Source organism: Dermacentor silvarum, chromosome 6 (genome assembly GCF_013339745.2).
Source record: "Dermacentor silvarum isolate Dsil-2018 chromosome 6, BIME_Dsil_1.4, whole genome shotgun sequence".
Lineage (NCBI taxonomy): Eukaryota > Metazoa > Arthropoda > Arachnida > Ixodida > Ixodidae > Dermacentor > Dermacentor silvarum.
In genome coordinates this window covers 115229232-115246793 of record NC_051159.1, presented here as the reverse complement: position 1 = coordinate 115246793, position 17562 = coordinate 115229232, and the positions used below count along the sequence as shown (strand labels likewise).

General features: G+C 51.3%; 1 protein-coding gene across 8 annotated transcripts in view; it reads right to left on the bottom strand.

The window, feature by feature from the left end:
• Nucleotides 1–17562, bottom strand: part of LOC119456839 (uncharacterized) — a 48874-nt gene that overhangs the window by 11447 nt on the left and 19865 nt on the right. For 3 of the 8 annotated variants that reach the window (XM_049669386.1, XM_049669390.1, XM_037718658.2), the window contains exon 4: nucleotides 5339–5413. The exons of 1 other annotated variant lie outside the window; for it this stretch is intronic. In XM_049669386.1, coding sequence (XP_049525343.1) covers nucleotides 5339–5413 — 75 coding nt within the window. Of the gene's footprint in view, nucleotides 1–5338; nucleotides 5414–17005; nucleotides 17061–17562 lie in introns of all 8 variants that reach the window. 4 more of the 8 variants (XM_049669385.1, XM_049669384.1, XM_049669389.1 and 1 more) reach the window with 3 other exon arrangements.

Sequence of the window (17562 nt, the reverse complement as noted above, 5' to 3'; positions counted from 1 at the left end):
TAAACTTAACCGACTCCGAGTATCGGGACGATACTCGGGGTCGGCGCGCAGTCTTCTAAAGGTCACTTTATAGTCGACGTAGCGTTGACGCGCGAGGGCGCTCTGCACGGGGACACCAAGGTAAATACAACTGGTAGCGAAGCTCCCATAGAAGCCCATACTATAGTGCCTAGAATATACTTACTAGTGTGCCGACCGCCGGGCGTTTCCAATGGGAGACGCTGGCACCGCCGGTGATGCCTTCCGCCGGAGGCCACCAGACGGCGACACTGTTTGGGACCGTGCTAACCGAGCGGCGCATCACGCGTCGCTTGCGCTTCGGATGCACTTTGGATGCGCGTTCGTAAGCGCAGTCGGTTGCGGCGCGTTGTAGCTTTCGAGCAAGTAGCATGTGGTGCCTCCGCATGTCATTGCTGGGTTTCTTTTCTGTGCGAGTGGTTCGCACTTGTGTCTGTTCACGGACAGAACCGAGATGTCGTCGCAGAAAACGAGGCGTAAAGACAGCCCCTGTTTTGTCCCATATTGTAGAACTGGATACCGCTCAAACAACGAGCAAGTCTCATTATTCAGCGCGCCTGCTGACTGGCCAGAACGTTTTGCCGAGTGGGAGAAGAATATAAGAGGGCAGATCAAAGGCTAACTCTGGCGGCTGTCGCTTGTGAGAAACACTTTAATAATTGCTACATTGAGCGCTCGTTCAAAATTAGCCGACGGTGCTTCGCCCATGAAAATGTGCCCTGTTTAATTACCATCATTTATGGTAATTAATTTAATTTATGGTAATTAGGTACAACTTGGTGTGAATTTAGTATTTGTGGACATGTCTCGCATATAATAGTTCACTGTGGAAAAAAGTTACACTTCTTCGGAAACCACGTATTTATTTATTGGTATTTTTCGCAGAAACACCCGATGTCGTGTAGCGTTATAATGATAACTGTGCGTACGATCGCTTGTAAGTGCAACGAAATCATATTCTTTCGATTACACATTGCACCTCAACCAACGTTGCGCAGAGCGAAACGGGCTGGGACAGCCCATTGGCGTCTGTCGCACACGCGCGCGTTGGCTAGAGACGCCACTCGGCATAGCACGGTCCGTACGGCTATCGCCGTCTGGTGGCCGCCAGCGGAAGGCATCATTCTCCGTGCCACCGGAAAGCCCGCGGTCGGCACACTAGTAAGTATATTCTAGGCACTATACCCATACGTTCAAAACATGGTTGTTTATCGGCGGTTCATGGGGCTTAGCGCCATCTGTGTGAGGAGGGAACACTTCCGGCGGAAGAAAAAAAATGAAATTCAATTGAATTAATTATCTACTTCCAATGCCATGAAACAGGGCTGTTACAGGGAGTGTTTATTAATTAAAAATGTGGTTGATCCCTCTTATATAGGAATCGGTATAGAACACGAAAGTGAAACGTGTCTTCACAGAAGTAGTGTAATGTTTATTGCACATTGATATATAATGTCTATTGGTGTTTTGTGGCTAAAGCGCCCTTAGGCGTTGATGCACCCACGCTGACGCCTGGTGGCACGTCTCCTCCATCACGACTACCAACGTCGATGACCATGAGCAACCGTCGTGCATATGGAAGCTGCACTACGCTGCACACGCTAGCACAACGCGAAAGACGAAGCACGTAACTGACACACTAATACAACGCGCAAGACAAAGCACGTAACTGAATCGTCACCGAGTCAAATCAGCGCGTACAGCGCGTCGTAATTGCAGCCTCCGCGATCAACTTCAGAAACATTTTCAGAGCTAATTGCGGAGGCCACGCTCCGCTGTGCTGAGTACGGTGAACGCCACCTGGCGTTGGTAGTGCTTCTTGATGCCAGCGTCCCTTCGAATGCTGGCATCGAGGCGTCGTAGTGCTGAGACCACCGAAGCGTTCACTGTCGGTGCGCGTTAGTGTCATAATGCAGTACTTCTCTTTTCTGCTCGTAGGCGGCGGCACCGCCCCGAGCAAGAGCGCGGGTACACGGAGGAGTGTTAAGGCCAGACCACACGTACGCTTGCGGACGCGCGTATGCTCGCGTCTACGCGCCTTGCGGTTGCCGCGCCTAGCGAGGAATGGCGGTTTGCATCCACAAATACGCGCGACAGCGCGCGCTCACTGGCCTCACTTGTTTACACCTTGGCAGACGCCACTTCGTATTTCGTTGTTGGCAGTGCTTCAAAATGCTTCGATATTTATAAACGTAATTGGTATCTTTTTGGAGCTGTTAGATCAGCACAAAAAGTGAAGAAGAAGCACTTTCTTGCATGGTATAATTCTGCTTAACTGAGAGTTGAATGTACCGCGCCGTCGCTGCGTAGCCAGGCGCGCCGACGCGAGGCAGCCCAGGCGCGCGATAACTGAGAGGAGCTGATCAGCGAGATCGCGCCGCGTTTCGACGCGTACGAGCCGTGCAGCAACGTCTGCGCATGCGTGGGCGCGCGGACGCGAGCTCGCGCGCGTTTGCAAGCGTACGTGTGGTCTGGGCTTTAGATATATAAGGCGCGTCTGTGTAGCTCTCTGCGAATGCGTTTGTGGCGCAATGGGTTAAACGCTCGGCGATCTATCGTCGCGGACCGAGAGGTCGTGGGTTCGATTTCAAAATTTTGCATGTTTGTGGAACTTTTTCTTCTGGTTTCTTTCTTTGTATTATGTTCTATGACGTATTTCCGTGACGTATTTCCGTGACGGAAATACGTCAGTGAAGTCTTGGTGGACCCCGGCATAAAACACTTTCGTGTTAAAATAATTTGACGTCATACTGTCACAAACAGAAGTGACGTCATTTTGTTCTCATAGGCGCGATTTTTGTTTTCGGAGGCCTGCCATTAGAGCTGTATATTCAAATGCCCCGCCATTCGACTTCATGGACGCTCCGAGTTTTCAGCGCGAGAAGCGATGCCGGATAATATCAGCCGTACGGGCAAGTACGGGTGTCGAAATCGCATCGCTGCACAGAACAAACTTTCTTTGGAGGCCGACGAACGCTTTGGGCATAGATTGCGTAGAGTGCTCGTCCTTTCGTCGGACGCCAAGCCGTCGGCCAGCGCAGTCGCACGAAAACAACTAAAGTAAACAAGTATCTGACGGTCGCGACTCACTACTTCTGACTGCACAGGTTAAGAAACAATAAAACTACCCGTGTCACCTAATTCAGACAAACGTCGACGTGCAACACAACACATGTGAGGGGGGCGTATTGTAACAGGTGAACTTTACGAGCGCGCCTTTCCACGCACTCCAAGAGTTGCATGGCATTGCAAGTGATAGCGGCGTCAACGCCCGCCGCTATCGATGGGCGCTCTCACGGTGGGCCCTGAAAAAAAGGTATTTATTGATAATGATCAAGTAAAACACAGTTGTATCTTTTCTCGCCATGCGTATATAAAATGAATTACAAATTAAATTTTCGTTGAATGAATCTAACTGCGTCTCGCTTTAACTTAAAAACGCTTTTTTTTCTTTCCCAGTGTTTATTCCCTCCAAACATAGTCGCGCTTCAATCGCTGCGCCCATAACCACCCTTGCTGATGTCGGTGACAATTGGTTCTGAACTGCTTTTTGCCCGAAGCTTCGCGACCTATGTGGATCGACCTTGGGGACACCACGCCAGCGAAAGCTCAGCACTCTATAGTCCGGTGCGAGGCGTGGCCGACGTATCCGGCATTCATCGGCGTGACCCGGCTGCAGCCGGCGTCGAGATGCGACATGCTGCATTTCGCGCCGGCCTCGTCACCCAGAATGGACCGCATCCGCGTCTCGTCGAGTGACGTCATGTCGTCGAATGACGTCACGTGGTCGAGTGACGTCATCGCCAGGCGCAGTTTTTTGTTCGCACTACGCGGCCTAACCAAGAGCTTAAATAGCTCTGCTGTTAAAAAAAAATGTATACAGTACAGATAGCGTACAAAAAAGCACACTGCATGTGACATCCTCCTGAGACCCGAATACAGCTATGAGAGTCCCTCTTCAAGCTGGTTTTTATTGTCTACTGGTATGGTATGAACGTGAAAAAAAAAGTACTATTTCCTTTTCTATTTAAGTGCTACGGTTAGATGCCAAAAGCTGCATCTCCCTGTACGCGGAAGAAGTAACCATTTCCTCATGTTTGCTATGGCAAAAACTGTATTTCATGGCATAACGTCAGATATGAAGATGGAACTACGTGTAATACATTGCCATGTTGCTGTTTCATCCAGCATTTTCACGCAATTTAAAAGAATTCGAAACACACATCATCTTTGCTTTCCTTCGTCTGTGACAACTTGGAGGTCTGAATGAATTTAGAGTCAAATTGCTAGAAAGCGGATGACAAAAATAGGAGCGAACCACTTCTGTACAGTTCCACACGCACCGAACTTCGTACCCAGAATAATTATTTAGAGTAATCGCTTCCTATTGAACTTACAAAACAATCAGTGAAGGCAATGTGCAGTATATTATACCATGGGGTGGTAGTCAAGCCGAAATATTTAACCTTCATCATCTGATTAAATAATTTTCTTACTTAATTTATTATCAAACACAAGTGATGATTGCTTTGCTGATACCTTCATGCATGCTGATTTGTCGAAGCTAATTCGCGTATAATTCACATATATTTATCAACTCATTCATTGGGTCAGAACGCTCTTCATTCGACCGAACAACAGACAATTATCATCCGCGAAAAGGCGAACCTCAGTTTGTGGACTCACGCCATTAACAACATCGTTAACAAAGAGAAGGAATAATGACCACATTCCGATGGGGGAGGAATGCATGCAACAACGCTATAGTGTACCGAGTATTGGGAGCGCGTTAAACAAGGCTCCGCCCACACAAAACACGGCACAAGAAACGTCGCACACTTGGTTGCTTTGGGGTCAGGACAGATGTAAATATCTAATCGACGGTGCACGACAGCTTTGTGAGCGCCGGTTCGCTTGTACGCCACACAGCGCAATATGCCTTACGCAATCACTCTATCTTCAATCTATCTTCAATCGAACTATCTTCTATAGGACGCGCTGTATAGCACAACAAATCGTATGAAGCGACGCACACGCATCACCACAAAGTAACGCTCCTTTGATTTCTGGAAGGTGCGCTTTCGCTACTGCCAGGAGTGACGCACGTAACAGTTTGAGTCAAGGAAGTGCGCACTCGCCCTACACTTTGCACTATCATGCGGGAACACATACTGAAAAGTGGTGCGCATCTATAGGGAGAACGGGAGAAATAAGTGGGCTACGTTTTCTCCAGAATATTGTGCGCGCTGTTGCGTTGCTCATTTTGTGAGTTTTGCAACGCGACGCAAGTTTGGCCAAGCTTGGCAAATCTTTTACTCACAATTGGCCCATCTGGGAACCGCCTCCTGCGGCAGGAATCACAGCCGCAGACGGCGCAGAACCGCCTGCCGTGCCACTGAAATGGAAGAAAATGAAATTCAATTGAATTATTTTATCTATTTCCAATACTGTGAACCAGGGCTGTTACAGGAAGTGTACGTATATTAATAAAAAATAAAGCAGAAGGCAATTAAGCACACAAAAACAAGCGAAAAAAAAAAGACCGCATATCCACGAAGTGAATGATGATGAGTGGGCGAAGCACCGGGGGATCATTCGGGTAACCGTGAAGCCCCCGTACATTGCCCACTCGAACATGCAAATGAGAGACAACACATGTGTACAGTATATAGAATGTTGTTTTATTGGTCGTATATGGTATTGAGGTTCGGACTTCGTTTTCCGTTCATTAAGACTGCCTTGTCATCAGTGCAACAGCATGGCGATGCTGGCAAGCGGACCCAGAGGCAGCGAGAGCGCGGGAAGCGGTGGCGAAACGCCGGAAGCGTTCTCCGTATATGTGTGTGTACCCATATATATATATATATATATATATATATATATATATATATATATTGTTACGGGGATAACGTTCATTAAGGGAGTGAGTATGGCTATATACAAGGTTTGGACAAGCAGCAGCGACGGATGCAAGGCTGTCGCGCGCCTCTGGCCACTTCGTCGCCGTCGTCTTCGTCCGACCGACAATAGCAGCCCCTTCACTGTCTCGTGGCACTACCCCCCCCCCCCTTCCCGGGGCGAGAGCGTCGACCCGGTGCTTGCTACGACGGACCAGAGGGTCTAGTTACGTACGGCTTAAGTCTCGCAACGTGCACGATAGCAGAGGGTGGGGGCGTAGACGGCGCTGGTGCGGTGACTGGCTCGATCTCATACGTAACGTCGGTGACTTGACGTAGCACCCTGTAAGGACCATCGTAGCGGGACAATAGCTTTTCGTAGAGACCGATGCGGCGGGACGGAGACCACAGTAGCACGAGAGCGCCTGGGGAGTAAGAAACGTCTCTGTGGCGACTATCATACAGGGCTTTCTGAGAAGCCTGAGACACTGTGAGCCGTTCACGTGCGATCTGGCGAGCTGTGTCGGCGCGCGCTAGGGCGTCGCGAACGTACGTGGTGGTTGAGCTGACAGGAAGTAAAGTATCGAGAGGCAGAAAAGGTTCGCGTCCATACAGGAGATAAAACGGGGAGTAGCCAGTAGTGTCATGTCGGGACGAGTTGTAGGCGAAAGTAACGTACGGCAAAGTAGCGTCCCAATCGCGGTGATCGGCGGAGACGTACATTGAAAGTATATCGGTCAGAGTTCGGTTCAGGCGCTCTGTGAGTCCATTCGTTTGGGGGTGATAAGCAGTTGTGAGCTTGTGGTGGGTAGAGCAGGAACGAAGGATGTCATCGATGACGCGAGACAAAAAGTAACGGCCTTGATCGGTCAGAAGCTGTCGAGGAGTACCATGATGCAGGATGATGTCATGAAGGAGAAAGTCGGCGATATCCGTAGCGCAACTGGTTGGGAGGGCACGGGTAATGGCGTATCGCGTCGCGTAGTCGGTCGCTACAGCGACCCACTTGTTGCCTGATGTCGAGGTTGGAAAGGGACCAAGAAGGTCGAGCCCAACACGAAAGAATGGTTCGGCGGGAATGTCTATAGGATGAAGCAGACCGGCAGGTAACAGAGCTGGCCTCTTGCGGCGCTGGCATTTGTCGCAGCTAGCGACATATCGTTGGACGGAGCGATAGAGACCAGGCCAGAAGAAACGGCGCCTGACGCGATCATAAGTGCGGGTGACACCAAGGTGACCAGCAGTGGGCTCATCGTGAAGCTGGCGAAGGACATCTGACTGCAGATGGGCAGGCACGACAAGGAGGCGTTCAGGGCCCTCAGGATGCATATTATGGCGGCATAAGGTGCCGTCCTGAAGGAAGAACAAGTGGAGGGAAGGGTCGGGTGTGGCGGAGTTGAGACTGTCGATGATAGACCGTAAAGCCGAGTCGCGGCGTTGTTCGTCCCGTATATTAACGAGGTCCGAGATAGACAAGACGCAGGCGTCGGTGTCTTGCTCGGAGACGTCAGGGGAATCCACGGGATGCCGTGAGAGACAGTCGGCATCTTGATGAAGCTGACCGGACTTGTGCACCACTGAAAACGAGTATTCTTGGAGGCGCAGAGCCCAACGACCAAGGCGTCCTCTAGGGTCTTTGAGCGAAGAAAACCAACAGAGGGCGTGATGATCAGTTACGACGGTACAGGTGCGGCCAAACAGGTAGGGACGAAATTTGGCGACAGCCCAGACAAGAGCAAGACATTCTCGTTCCGTGATGGAGTAATTCTTCTCCGGTGCGGACAGGAGGCGGCTAGCGTACGCAATAACACAGTCGTGGCCGCTCTGATTCTGAGCGAGGACGGCACCGATTCCATGGCCGCTGGCATCTGTGCGAAGTTCCGTCGGTGCAGTCGGATCAAAATGCGCTAAAATAGGGGAAGTCGTCAGGGCATCTATAAGCGCCGAAAAGGCAGCAGCTTGGGGTGAGCCCTATGTAAAAGCAACGTCTTTTTTGAGGAGCGCAGTAAGGGGACGCGCAATGTCGGCGAAATTACGAATAAAACGTCGGAAATAGGAGCACAATCCTATAAAACCGCGTACGTCTTTGGCCGAACAAGGTACACGAAAATGCTTAACGCCGCGAACTTTTTCAGGATCGGGCACACCTGTCGCGTTGACGCGATGGCCAAGTACGGTTATTTCACGGCGTCCGAAACGGCATTTTGAGGCGTTGAGTTGGAGACCGGCATTGCGGAATACCTCGAGAATGGTGGAGAGGCGCTGAAGATGGCTGTCAAATGTTGGCGAAAAAACAATGACATCGTCAAGGTAGCACAAGCAGGTTGACCATTTCAAGCCACGAAGAAGCGAATCCATCATGCGCTCGAATGTGGCCGGCGCATTGCAAAGGCTGAAAGGCATCACTTTAATGTGATAGAGGCCATCGGGAGTTACGAATGCGGTTTTTTCGCGGTCCAGTGGGTCAACAGCAATCTGCCAATAACCTAAGCGAAGGTCAATAGATGAGAAATATTGGGCGCCATGAAGACAGTCGAGTGCGTCGTCGATACGGGGCAAGGGATAGACGTCCTTTTTCGTGATCTTGTTGAGGTGTCGATAGTCAACACAAAATCGCCAGGTGTTGTCCTTTTTCTTGACCAGTTTTTTCCTTGTCTGCTTCGTGCATGGGGATCTGCCAGTATCCGGAGCGTAGATCAAGGCTGGTGAAATTGCGGGCGTAATCACTTTGCGGAGCTGAGTACGGAGAGCAGCGCTCATTATTGAAATCTGCGCTCCGGTGTCTATGAGGGCCGTAACGGTGACGTCGTCCACTTGAATGTCCAGAAGGTTTCGGCGCGTAGGTACAGTCAACAGAGGATTTGTATATCGGGTCACTGATGCAGCTTCACCTCCGGGAGCTGCACGGCTTAGTTTTCCGGAGCGTAGGTGCCAGGCCGTGCAGGGGACGATGACCGGTATGGTCGAGGCGATCGAGATCGACGGCCTTGTGGGGACGGTGAGCGGCTAAACCTGGAGTGTGGAGCGGCGGCATCGGAAGCATCGGAAGCATGTGGATCAGAGCGAGGGGAAAACCGTCGAATGTTGCCTCCAGGACGACGCCAAGATCCAGTGCTCCAGTTTGAAGGCGACGACCAGCTACTGCGGCAGTGACGGGCAATGTGTCCAACGCGAGAGCAGTTGAAACATATGGGTCGGTCGTCAGCCGTCCTCCAGTCAGCCGGGTTTCTGTAGCGCGAAGGGTAGACCTGGTTCTGGGTGACATTTGCAGGGGTACGTTCGGATGTACGAATGGAACAGACGGCCGATGATAATCCCATGTTCGCGAACTCCTGGCGGACGACTGCTTTTATGAGTGACACGGTGGGCAGGTTGGCTGACTGAACGTCTGGAATAACGGCCGTAGGAGCTAGAGCTTCAAGTTCGCGGCGGACAATACGCGTTACATCTTCTGACGCTGTAGCCCGTGCAGGCGTCGGGGGGTCTTCGCATGATGATGTGGCGGCAGTGTTAGGTAGCCGAAGGAACTGGCGGGTGATGCGGCGACTCTTCGTTTGTTCAAAGCGCTGGCATTGCTTAACTATGGCGTCGACCGTCGTACATTCCCTACACACCAGTAGATTAAACGCGTCGTCGGCTATTCCTTTCAAGATATGCGATATCTTGTCATCTTCGGCCATTTGTGCGTCAACTTTTCGACAAAGGCCCAGGACGTCCTGTATATACGAAATGTACGATTCAGTGGTCGTCTGGATACGAGATCCCAACTCCTTTTTAGCGGCCTGCTGTCGGTCAAATGATCTGGCGAACAACTCACGCAGCTTCGCCTTGCAAGCGTCCCAACTTGTAAGATCTTCTTCATGCGTCCGGTACCACACGCGTGCCGTCCCTTTCAGATAGAATATCGCGTTGGCTAACATAACCGTGGGGTCCCACCTGTTGCGGTTGCTGACGCGTTCGTACATGTCGATCCAGTCTTCGACATCCAAGCCATCTGTGCCAGAAAAGGTTCCCGGGTCTTGTGGGTGCAAAAGAATCACAGGAGCCGGTGGCTGCTGCACCGTCGACACTTCACTGGTCATCGCGGAGCAACCAAGACGGCGACCGCTTCGAAGTTCCGTGCTTGGTTGACGGAGCAGGCACGTTGACAGGTTTACCCAGCACCTCCACCAAAGATGTTACGGGGATAACGTTTATTTAGGGAGTGAGTATGGCTATATACAAGGTTTGGACAAGCAGCAGCGACGGATGCAAGGCTGTCGCGCGCCTCTGGCCACTTCGTCGCCGTCGTCTTCGTCCGACCGACAGTAGCAGCCCCTTCACTGTCTCGTGGCAATATATATATATATATATATATATATATATATATATATATATATATATATATATATGGGTGCATGTATGTATATATATGGGTACACACACAAATACGCGCGTCAAAAGCAGTTTGGCATTCGTCCGACCATATGTAGGGAGCTCCAGAAAGAAGTAGTTCATGGAGCGGTGCCGCAATGGTGGCAAAGTTACGTATGAAGTGCCGGAAATACGAAGCTAGGCCAAGGAAGCAACGCAATTCTTTGGCACGTTGAGGCCTGGGGAAGCGCAGGACAGCGGTAATCTTATAGGGATCAGGTCGAATGCCCTCCTTGCTGACAAGGTGTCCGAGTACTTTAATGGTTTTGCTGGCGAAGTGGCACTTTTTGTATTCAGCTGAAGGCCAGCAGCAGAGAGGCATGTCAAGACTTCGTCGAGGTGCTGCAAGTGCTTAAAGAAGGTCGACGAAAATATGACGATGTCGTCAAGGTATATCATAAGCAAGTCTTCCACTTTAGGGCCCGTAGTACAGAGTCAATCATCCGCTCAAATATGGCGGGAGCATTACACAGGCCGAAAGGCATTACGTTAAATTCTTAAAATCCATCGGGTGTGGCAAAGGCAGTTTTTTCCTTGTCTGCTTCGTGCATGGGGATCTGCCAGTATCCGGAGCGTAGATCAAGGCTGGTGAAATACTCCGCGCCTTGTAATGAATCTAACGCATCATCGATTCGGGGCAGTGGATATACATCTTTGCGGGTTATTTTGTTCAAGGTGCGGTAGTCTACGCAAAATCGCACTGAGCCGTCTTTCTTACGCACCAAAACGACAGGTGACGACCAAGGGCTTGAGGAAGGGCGGATGATGCTTCGTTTCAGCATGTCGGCAACGAGGGTATCGATGATCTGGCGTTCATCGGAAGAAACGCGATATGGCCGCCGGCGCACGATGTAAGTTCCATCTGTGTGTATGCGATGAGCCGTTGCAGAAGTCTGTCCCAGAAGAGGAGAGTGCACGCCGAAGGAGTCTTTATGCTTGGATAACAACGCCAGTAACTCTTCCGTCTGCTGTGGCGTTAGACATGTGCTGATTGCACTCGCGAGAACAGAAGCAGGGACCGTATCTATATAGCTGTAGGTGCTTGTGAAACAGCAGTATTGTCGAGGTAAGCACAGAGACAGGCTGAGTGTCCAAGACGCAAATTACAACAGCGCCTTTAGGAAGAAGTACTGGCTCAGTGGTTGTGTTGAGTACAGCCAAAGTGGCCGTGCCGTTGGTGAAGCGAGCAAGGCTAGGTGCCAGAGCACAATACCTTTGGATAGGCAACGAGCTGATGGTACAACTAAAACGTCACCATCGGCGATGTCAGAGTTAACTACAAGAAGTTGTTCGCAGCCAGGAGGCACCATACAATCGTCACCAGTTCGTAAGCGAAGGCGCGGTTCGGGCCTGTCGTCGGAATTATTGGTCTCGGTCAAGTTAACGAGGCTTTGACGGCACGAAATGAAAGCAGACGGCGAAGAGAGAAAGTCCCACCCTAGTATAAGCATGTGAGCATAGGAAGTCAACACTGCGAACTGGATATGGTGGCGAATCCCGTCAATCGGAACTCGAACGGTGCATTGCGCCGATGGCCGAATCACAACATTATTTGCGCCACGTAGAACAGCTCCATTGTAAGGTGTAGTAACCTTGCGTAGACGAGAGCACAAGTCAGCGTGAATAATAGAAATAGCTGCGCCCGAATCAATCAATGCAGGAACTGGTACACCTTCTACACACACTAATAAAGTATTGGCCGGTCACACTGGAGGAATTGTAGTCTGTGCGGGCCATGCAGCTTTCCCTCCAAAAACTGCACCATCTAGTTTTCCGATCGGTAGTCAGGAGTGCGGGAGGCCGGTAGCAGAGGTGATGTCGAGCGTCGGAGAGGGGAAGGCGAGCGGCGGCGCCATGGACGGGAGTTGCGAGGCTCTTCGGTATTTGGAGGCGGAGTAAGTGAGCGTTGGGAGAGCCGGCACTGGTAGGGACTCGGAAGAAGCAACGGGTCGCTCTCGTAAACATCGTAACCACGGTGTTCGCCTGTTGTGGTCTTCGACAAAAGCACGATATGTGCCCGCGAATACCGCAATAATAACAAATGGGGCGGGGCGTAGGCCGGGTAGGGTAAAATGCTGTGGCAGGTGCCCGAGGTGCCAGAGTCGCCAGATGGTTCTGAGTAGCAGGAGCAGGAGGCGTTGTCTGAACGAAAGCTGGTTGCATAGCCGCAACCTGAGCATACGAGGGCGACGGCGAAGGAGGGGCACAGCCCACAGTGCAGGTCATGGAGGACAGCTCCTCTTTGATGTCGCGCAGGCCAGGAACCGAAGGTTGCGGCTGAAGAACGGGAGGACTGCGCAGGCCGTACACTTGGAGCTCTTCGCGTATGAGAGTCCGAATCAGGACACGCAGGTCCGTATCCAAGGAAGGAGGCGTGTCACAGGCGACAGTTTGTAAACGGATGGCCTGCAAGGGGCTCCAGATGCTGGCAAGTCGCGATAACATCGTTAACGGTATTGGGATTCTTGATGGCCAGTGCGTTGAACGCGACGTGGGCAATGCCCTTGAGGATATGATGAACATGATCAGATTCAGTCATGGCTGTGTCAACCCGGCGACAAATGGCGAGGACGTCCTCGATATAAGAGGTGTATGTCTCCCCAGGAAGTTGCATGCGTACATCAAGCTTTTTCTTGGCTACCTCAGAGCGGACGTTTGGGGCGCCGAAAATTTGCCGAAGCTGGTGTCTGAAAGCCGCCCAGTCAGGCAAGGAGCTCTCATGGTTAAGAAACCAAGTCCTGGCAACATCAGTGAGGTAGAATGCGACGCTCCGAAGCTTGTGAAAATCATCCCACCGGCTAGACTCACTCACTCGGTCATAATTGTCCAGCCAGTCGTCAACGTCTTCACTAGGAAGGCCAGCGAACATGGTGGGATCGCGCTGCCGCGTGCTGACGGTCCATGAAGGAACGGCTGGTGGGGCAGAGACGGTGATGCTGGGGGCTCCTGGTGGATCTTCTTAGGGCATGGTGGTGGAAAGGCGGGGCAAGCGGCGACCTGAACGAAGCTCCAGGGAAACTGGAAGTCGTAGAGGACCAAGGAATCGAGAGCAGCCTCCACCACTTGCGAGACAGCTGTTCAACATCGACGGTTTATTATGCAGGCCGCGCGCTGAAGATAATGACACTGGCCATGGTGATGAGTATATACACATGAAGAAGATGAAGGGTAATATAATTCTCACACTATATATATTTAATCATATGATATATATATATATATATGTATGTATGTATGTATGTATGTATGTATGTATGTATGTATGTATGTATGTATGTATGTATGTATGTATGTATGTATGTATGTATGTATGTATGTATGTATACATGTGTATACACGTATGTATACTGTACATGTGCACAGTATATGCAGTGCTTATATAGCCCTTGTGCACCGCAGCGCCCCTAGCGGTCTCTATGCAAACCAGAGCTACGGACGGACAACGGACGACGAGGGACAAGGCTCAGCCCTAAGGTGCTTCGCCCCTAAAAACAACTAAACTATATAGATTGCGTACAAATAAACCACTGCATGTGACATCCTTCTGAGACCTGAATACAGCTATGAAACATAATCGCTCTTCAAGCTGGTTTTTACGCGATAGCGTTAAGGGCCCCGTCTGGCAGAAAATACGACGTTTAGCGACGGCACCAAATGCATATTTATATAAAAACGTTGCGAGGCGAGAAGGTGGGTAAGATTTCCGACGCTGCTCGACGAGTGTCCTATGCATTCTGATCTCGTCGAACACCTCTGAGCCGCCCCCAGAGGCACCGGCAACACTCACCAACGCCGCGCGCGTTTGGTGCGAACGCGGGCAAAACGCCGACGGCGTCGACAACAGCTCTGCGCGTTGCTGATGCTGCTACATGTCCAAGTTTATACAGCTGATAAAACTACCTTGAGTCGACCCCATGGCTGCTTCGCATACTACTCAGGGTTCCCCTACGGGAAGATGGTGTAATTTTTTTCTATTGCCGGACGTGACTATCAAAGAGTGAGCCCTTAACAACTAGCTTCGCTATAAAAGGAGAAGGGCCGGGAGGGGTGTCGACGTAAGTCGCGCCATCCAACGCTCGCGTTGGTGGGGGAGTGCGTAAGGCGTAGCAAACAATGGTGGTGTACGAAAAAAAGTTGTCGCAGTTTCACCCGAAAGGCGAAGCATCAATTGCGATAGCAACTTAGTAGAGAGCTATACGGAGTAAGGATAGTAGTTTTATCCGCTGTACAAACTTGGACATGCAGCAGCACCGGCAACACACAGCACTGTTGTCGACGCCGTCGGCGTTTTGCCCGCGTTCGCACAAAATGCGTGCGGCGTTGGTGACTGTTGCCGGAGCCTCTGAAATAAATAGGCACTTGGTGCCGCAGCTAAACGTCGCCTCCCTTCCCTGCCTCCCCCCCCCCCCCCCCCCCACGGCCTTTCGTGCGTCAGAAGAAGGCGCGTTTGCTCTACATATATGGTGATTGTAAAGGAGGAAAGAGACGCCTACTTCTGCAGCCCTTAAGGGAGCACGGCACAGAATGCGCGTTTGTTCTCCGCCGTGCGTTCACTCCCCGTGAAAGCGCGCGTCCCTCGCGCCCTTTCACTCGCACATACAGCGTTCGGCGGCGCGCGGCGACGATTTCATCTCCATTGACGTCATACGGAACCTCACGGCGACGGCGACGGCAACGGCGACGGCGACGCCGACGGCAGAAATCTGCTTTGGAGTGTCCATATAATTGCTATCGCAATAAAAAGTATGTCAACGGAGGAGTGAGGTGTGAGACTAGTTCGCGTTAGCGTTGGTTGTATATACGGAGCTTTGGGCCGCGATTTTGTAGCGATTCCTTCTCCGATGACATTCCTTTTCGCACTTTTCGCGCTTTGTCAGTGGTCAGAGCGACGTCCCGCCCGCGTTATCAAAGCGATCAGCCGGCCGTGAACGGTGGATAAGAGTGGCATATAATTGAGTGGAAGGCATCGCAACAAAATCGCGGCCTTGGTCAAGGACTCTTTTCTGCGAACGCCATCGCCCGTGGACGCCGAGCCAGTACTTTCAGAGCCAGTCATTGTATAACCATCGTCTAAGTCTACTGTGCTACTCGCAGCCGGCACCGAAGCCTCTTTCCCGAGTATGTAGCAAAAGAGTCGGTTTAGCATTTTCTAGCCAATTCAACATAGCAAATCCCCAATATAGCTAAACCCCAACATAGCAAATCCCACCAGAGCGCCAGCTTTGCTGCACTTTCCTCTTCAAAGGGTGGAGGAGGAGGAACAAGCTTTTATTGTGGAACCAGCACTTTGAGATGGCCGGGCCTAAGCCTCCCATGAGGGGACCGTTGAGGCTTGCCTCGCCACAGCCTCACGGGCGTGCTGGGTCGCCCAGGTTTGGTCGTCGAGGGCGGAGCTCCGCAGAACCTCACGCAACCTCGACGAGAGGGTCGTGGTGTTAATGTGCGTGTAGTGTGCTGGGCACTCCCACAGCATATGCGGAAGCGTAGCCAGGTGAGTGGCACAGCACCGGCAGTTGGGGGTACTGTAAACTTCAGGGAATATAAGGTGGAGGCGGGCGGGTGAATGGTACGTATTTGCTTGTAGCAGACGCAGGGTGTTAGCCTGCGCCCGGCTGAACTTGGGGTGAGGTGGGGGGAAGGTTCGGCGACTAAGGTAAAATGCCTTAACGAGATCGTTATAAGTAGTCAGATTGTCCCTGGTGTCCAACTCGTCTCCAGTGTCTCCGGCGCGGTTGACTAGGCCTCGCGCAGTGGAGTGGGTGACCTCGTTGAGGTTGGGGAGGTGTGGGTGGACAGGGCCCGCGTGGGCCGGGATCCATGTCAGGGAGGTCATGATTTCTTTAGAGTGTGGTGCCTGGCGGAGTATACGAAGAGCTTGAGGAGAAATACGGCCTTTGCTGAAGTTAGTGACGGCTGAGCGAGAGAAACACACGATGGTGTGACAGGTGGGATCAAGAGTGGCCAGGGCGATGGCCACTTCATCAGCCGTTTCGGCAGTGGGGGTAGTGACGCTGTAGTGACTACCCCCACAGGGGTGGAAGGGCTCTGGCATTTCGGAATTGACCAAACATGTCAGCATACAATCGTATTCCTATAAATGTCCACACTGCGATCAATGTGCAACGCTATACCACATGGTATGGGCTTGCGCAAACACACCACAGCTCACACCCGACCACACGGCAATGGGAGGCAGCGCTGTCCAGCTCTTACTCGACGGACCAGCTCAACCTGGTCAACGAAGCGAGAAGGGCAGCTAAGGCCGCTGGACTCCTGGACTGAGGGGACCACCCACTGCAGAGTGGAGGAGCTACCTACGCTCGCGTGCTCGTTTGATTAAGTCTATTCTCTCTCTCTCTCTCAGCAGGCAATCCATACAAGTGTTTATTTACGAGGCTTACTTTATTTATTTCCAGCTGGTGTCTCGTTTGACCAGTTACTCGGCTTGCAACGACTAGAACTAGGCACCAGGTCTTGCGTTTCTTCACTTTTGTTATAGAGCATGTTTCTCAAGTACGTCAGGCACCGGCAGATACGGTGTATTCGAAACCTTCTCAAGTGTCTGCCAAACAACTAGCACTATAAAACTATAGATCGAAGCTTTCGGTGACAAATGCACCTAGGCTCACATGCAAGTGACCTGCATGCACAAGATTAGTCAAGAGCAAATCTCTCACCTTGTGTCTTCACGGTACAGTGGCTTCTTGCTGTTCGATGCTTGGTGACAGGAACCTAAAAAAAAAGGGACATACTCCAATTAATCGTTCATTCTTTCAGCTATATGAACAACAAACCGCGGTGATGAGCCCCCTCCCCCCCCCTTCTCGATGCATTAAGGTATGTTTTATATTAGCTACCAAATCTTACGTGATGGCTGTCTAACGTGCCATTACGCAACGTGTCGCTGTGATGGCACCGGTGTTGCAATACTTTTAAGTGCTTTCAAGTGTCGTACATTTAATTGCTTTGTTAAAGGGATACGGACACAAAATCTGAAAATTTTATGAAAATGCTGAAAATGAATCTTCAGTGTGTGATTACACGGAAAAGAAGTAGTCACTTAGCTCATTTTTGCGCCTATGGCTTTATTTTTGGCGTTTTTGTGAGCGCACGCCTCGCCGCCCGACCCGCGGGAGTTGGAAGGCGTGACGTGACGAAACCCTCGTCGGATAGCCAGCCGCCGGCCGCGGTCATTCGAAGCGCGCCGACGTTGACGCGAGCCTGGTCGGTCTAC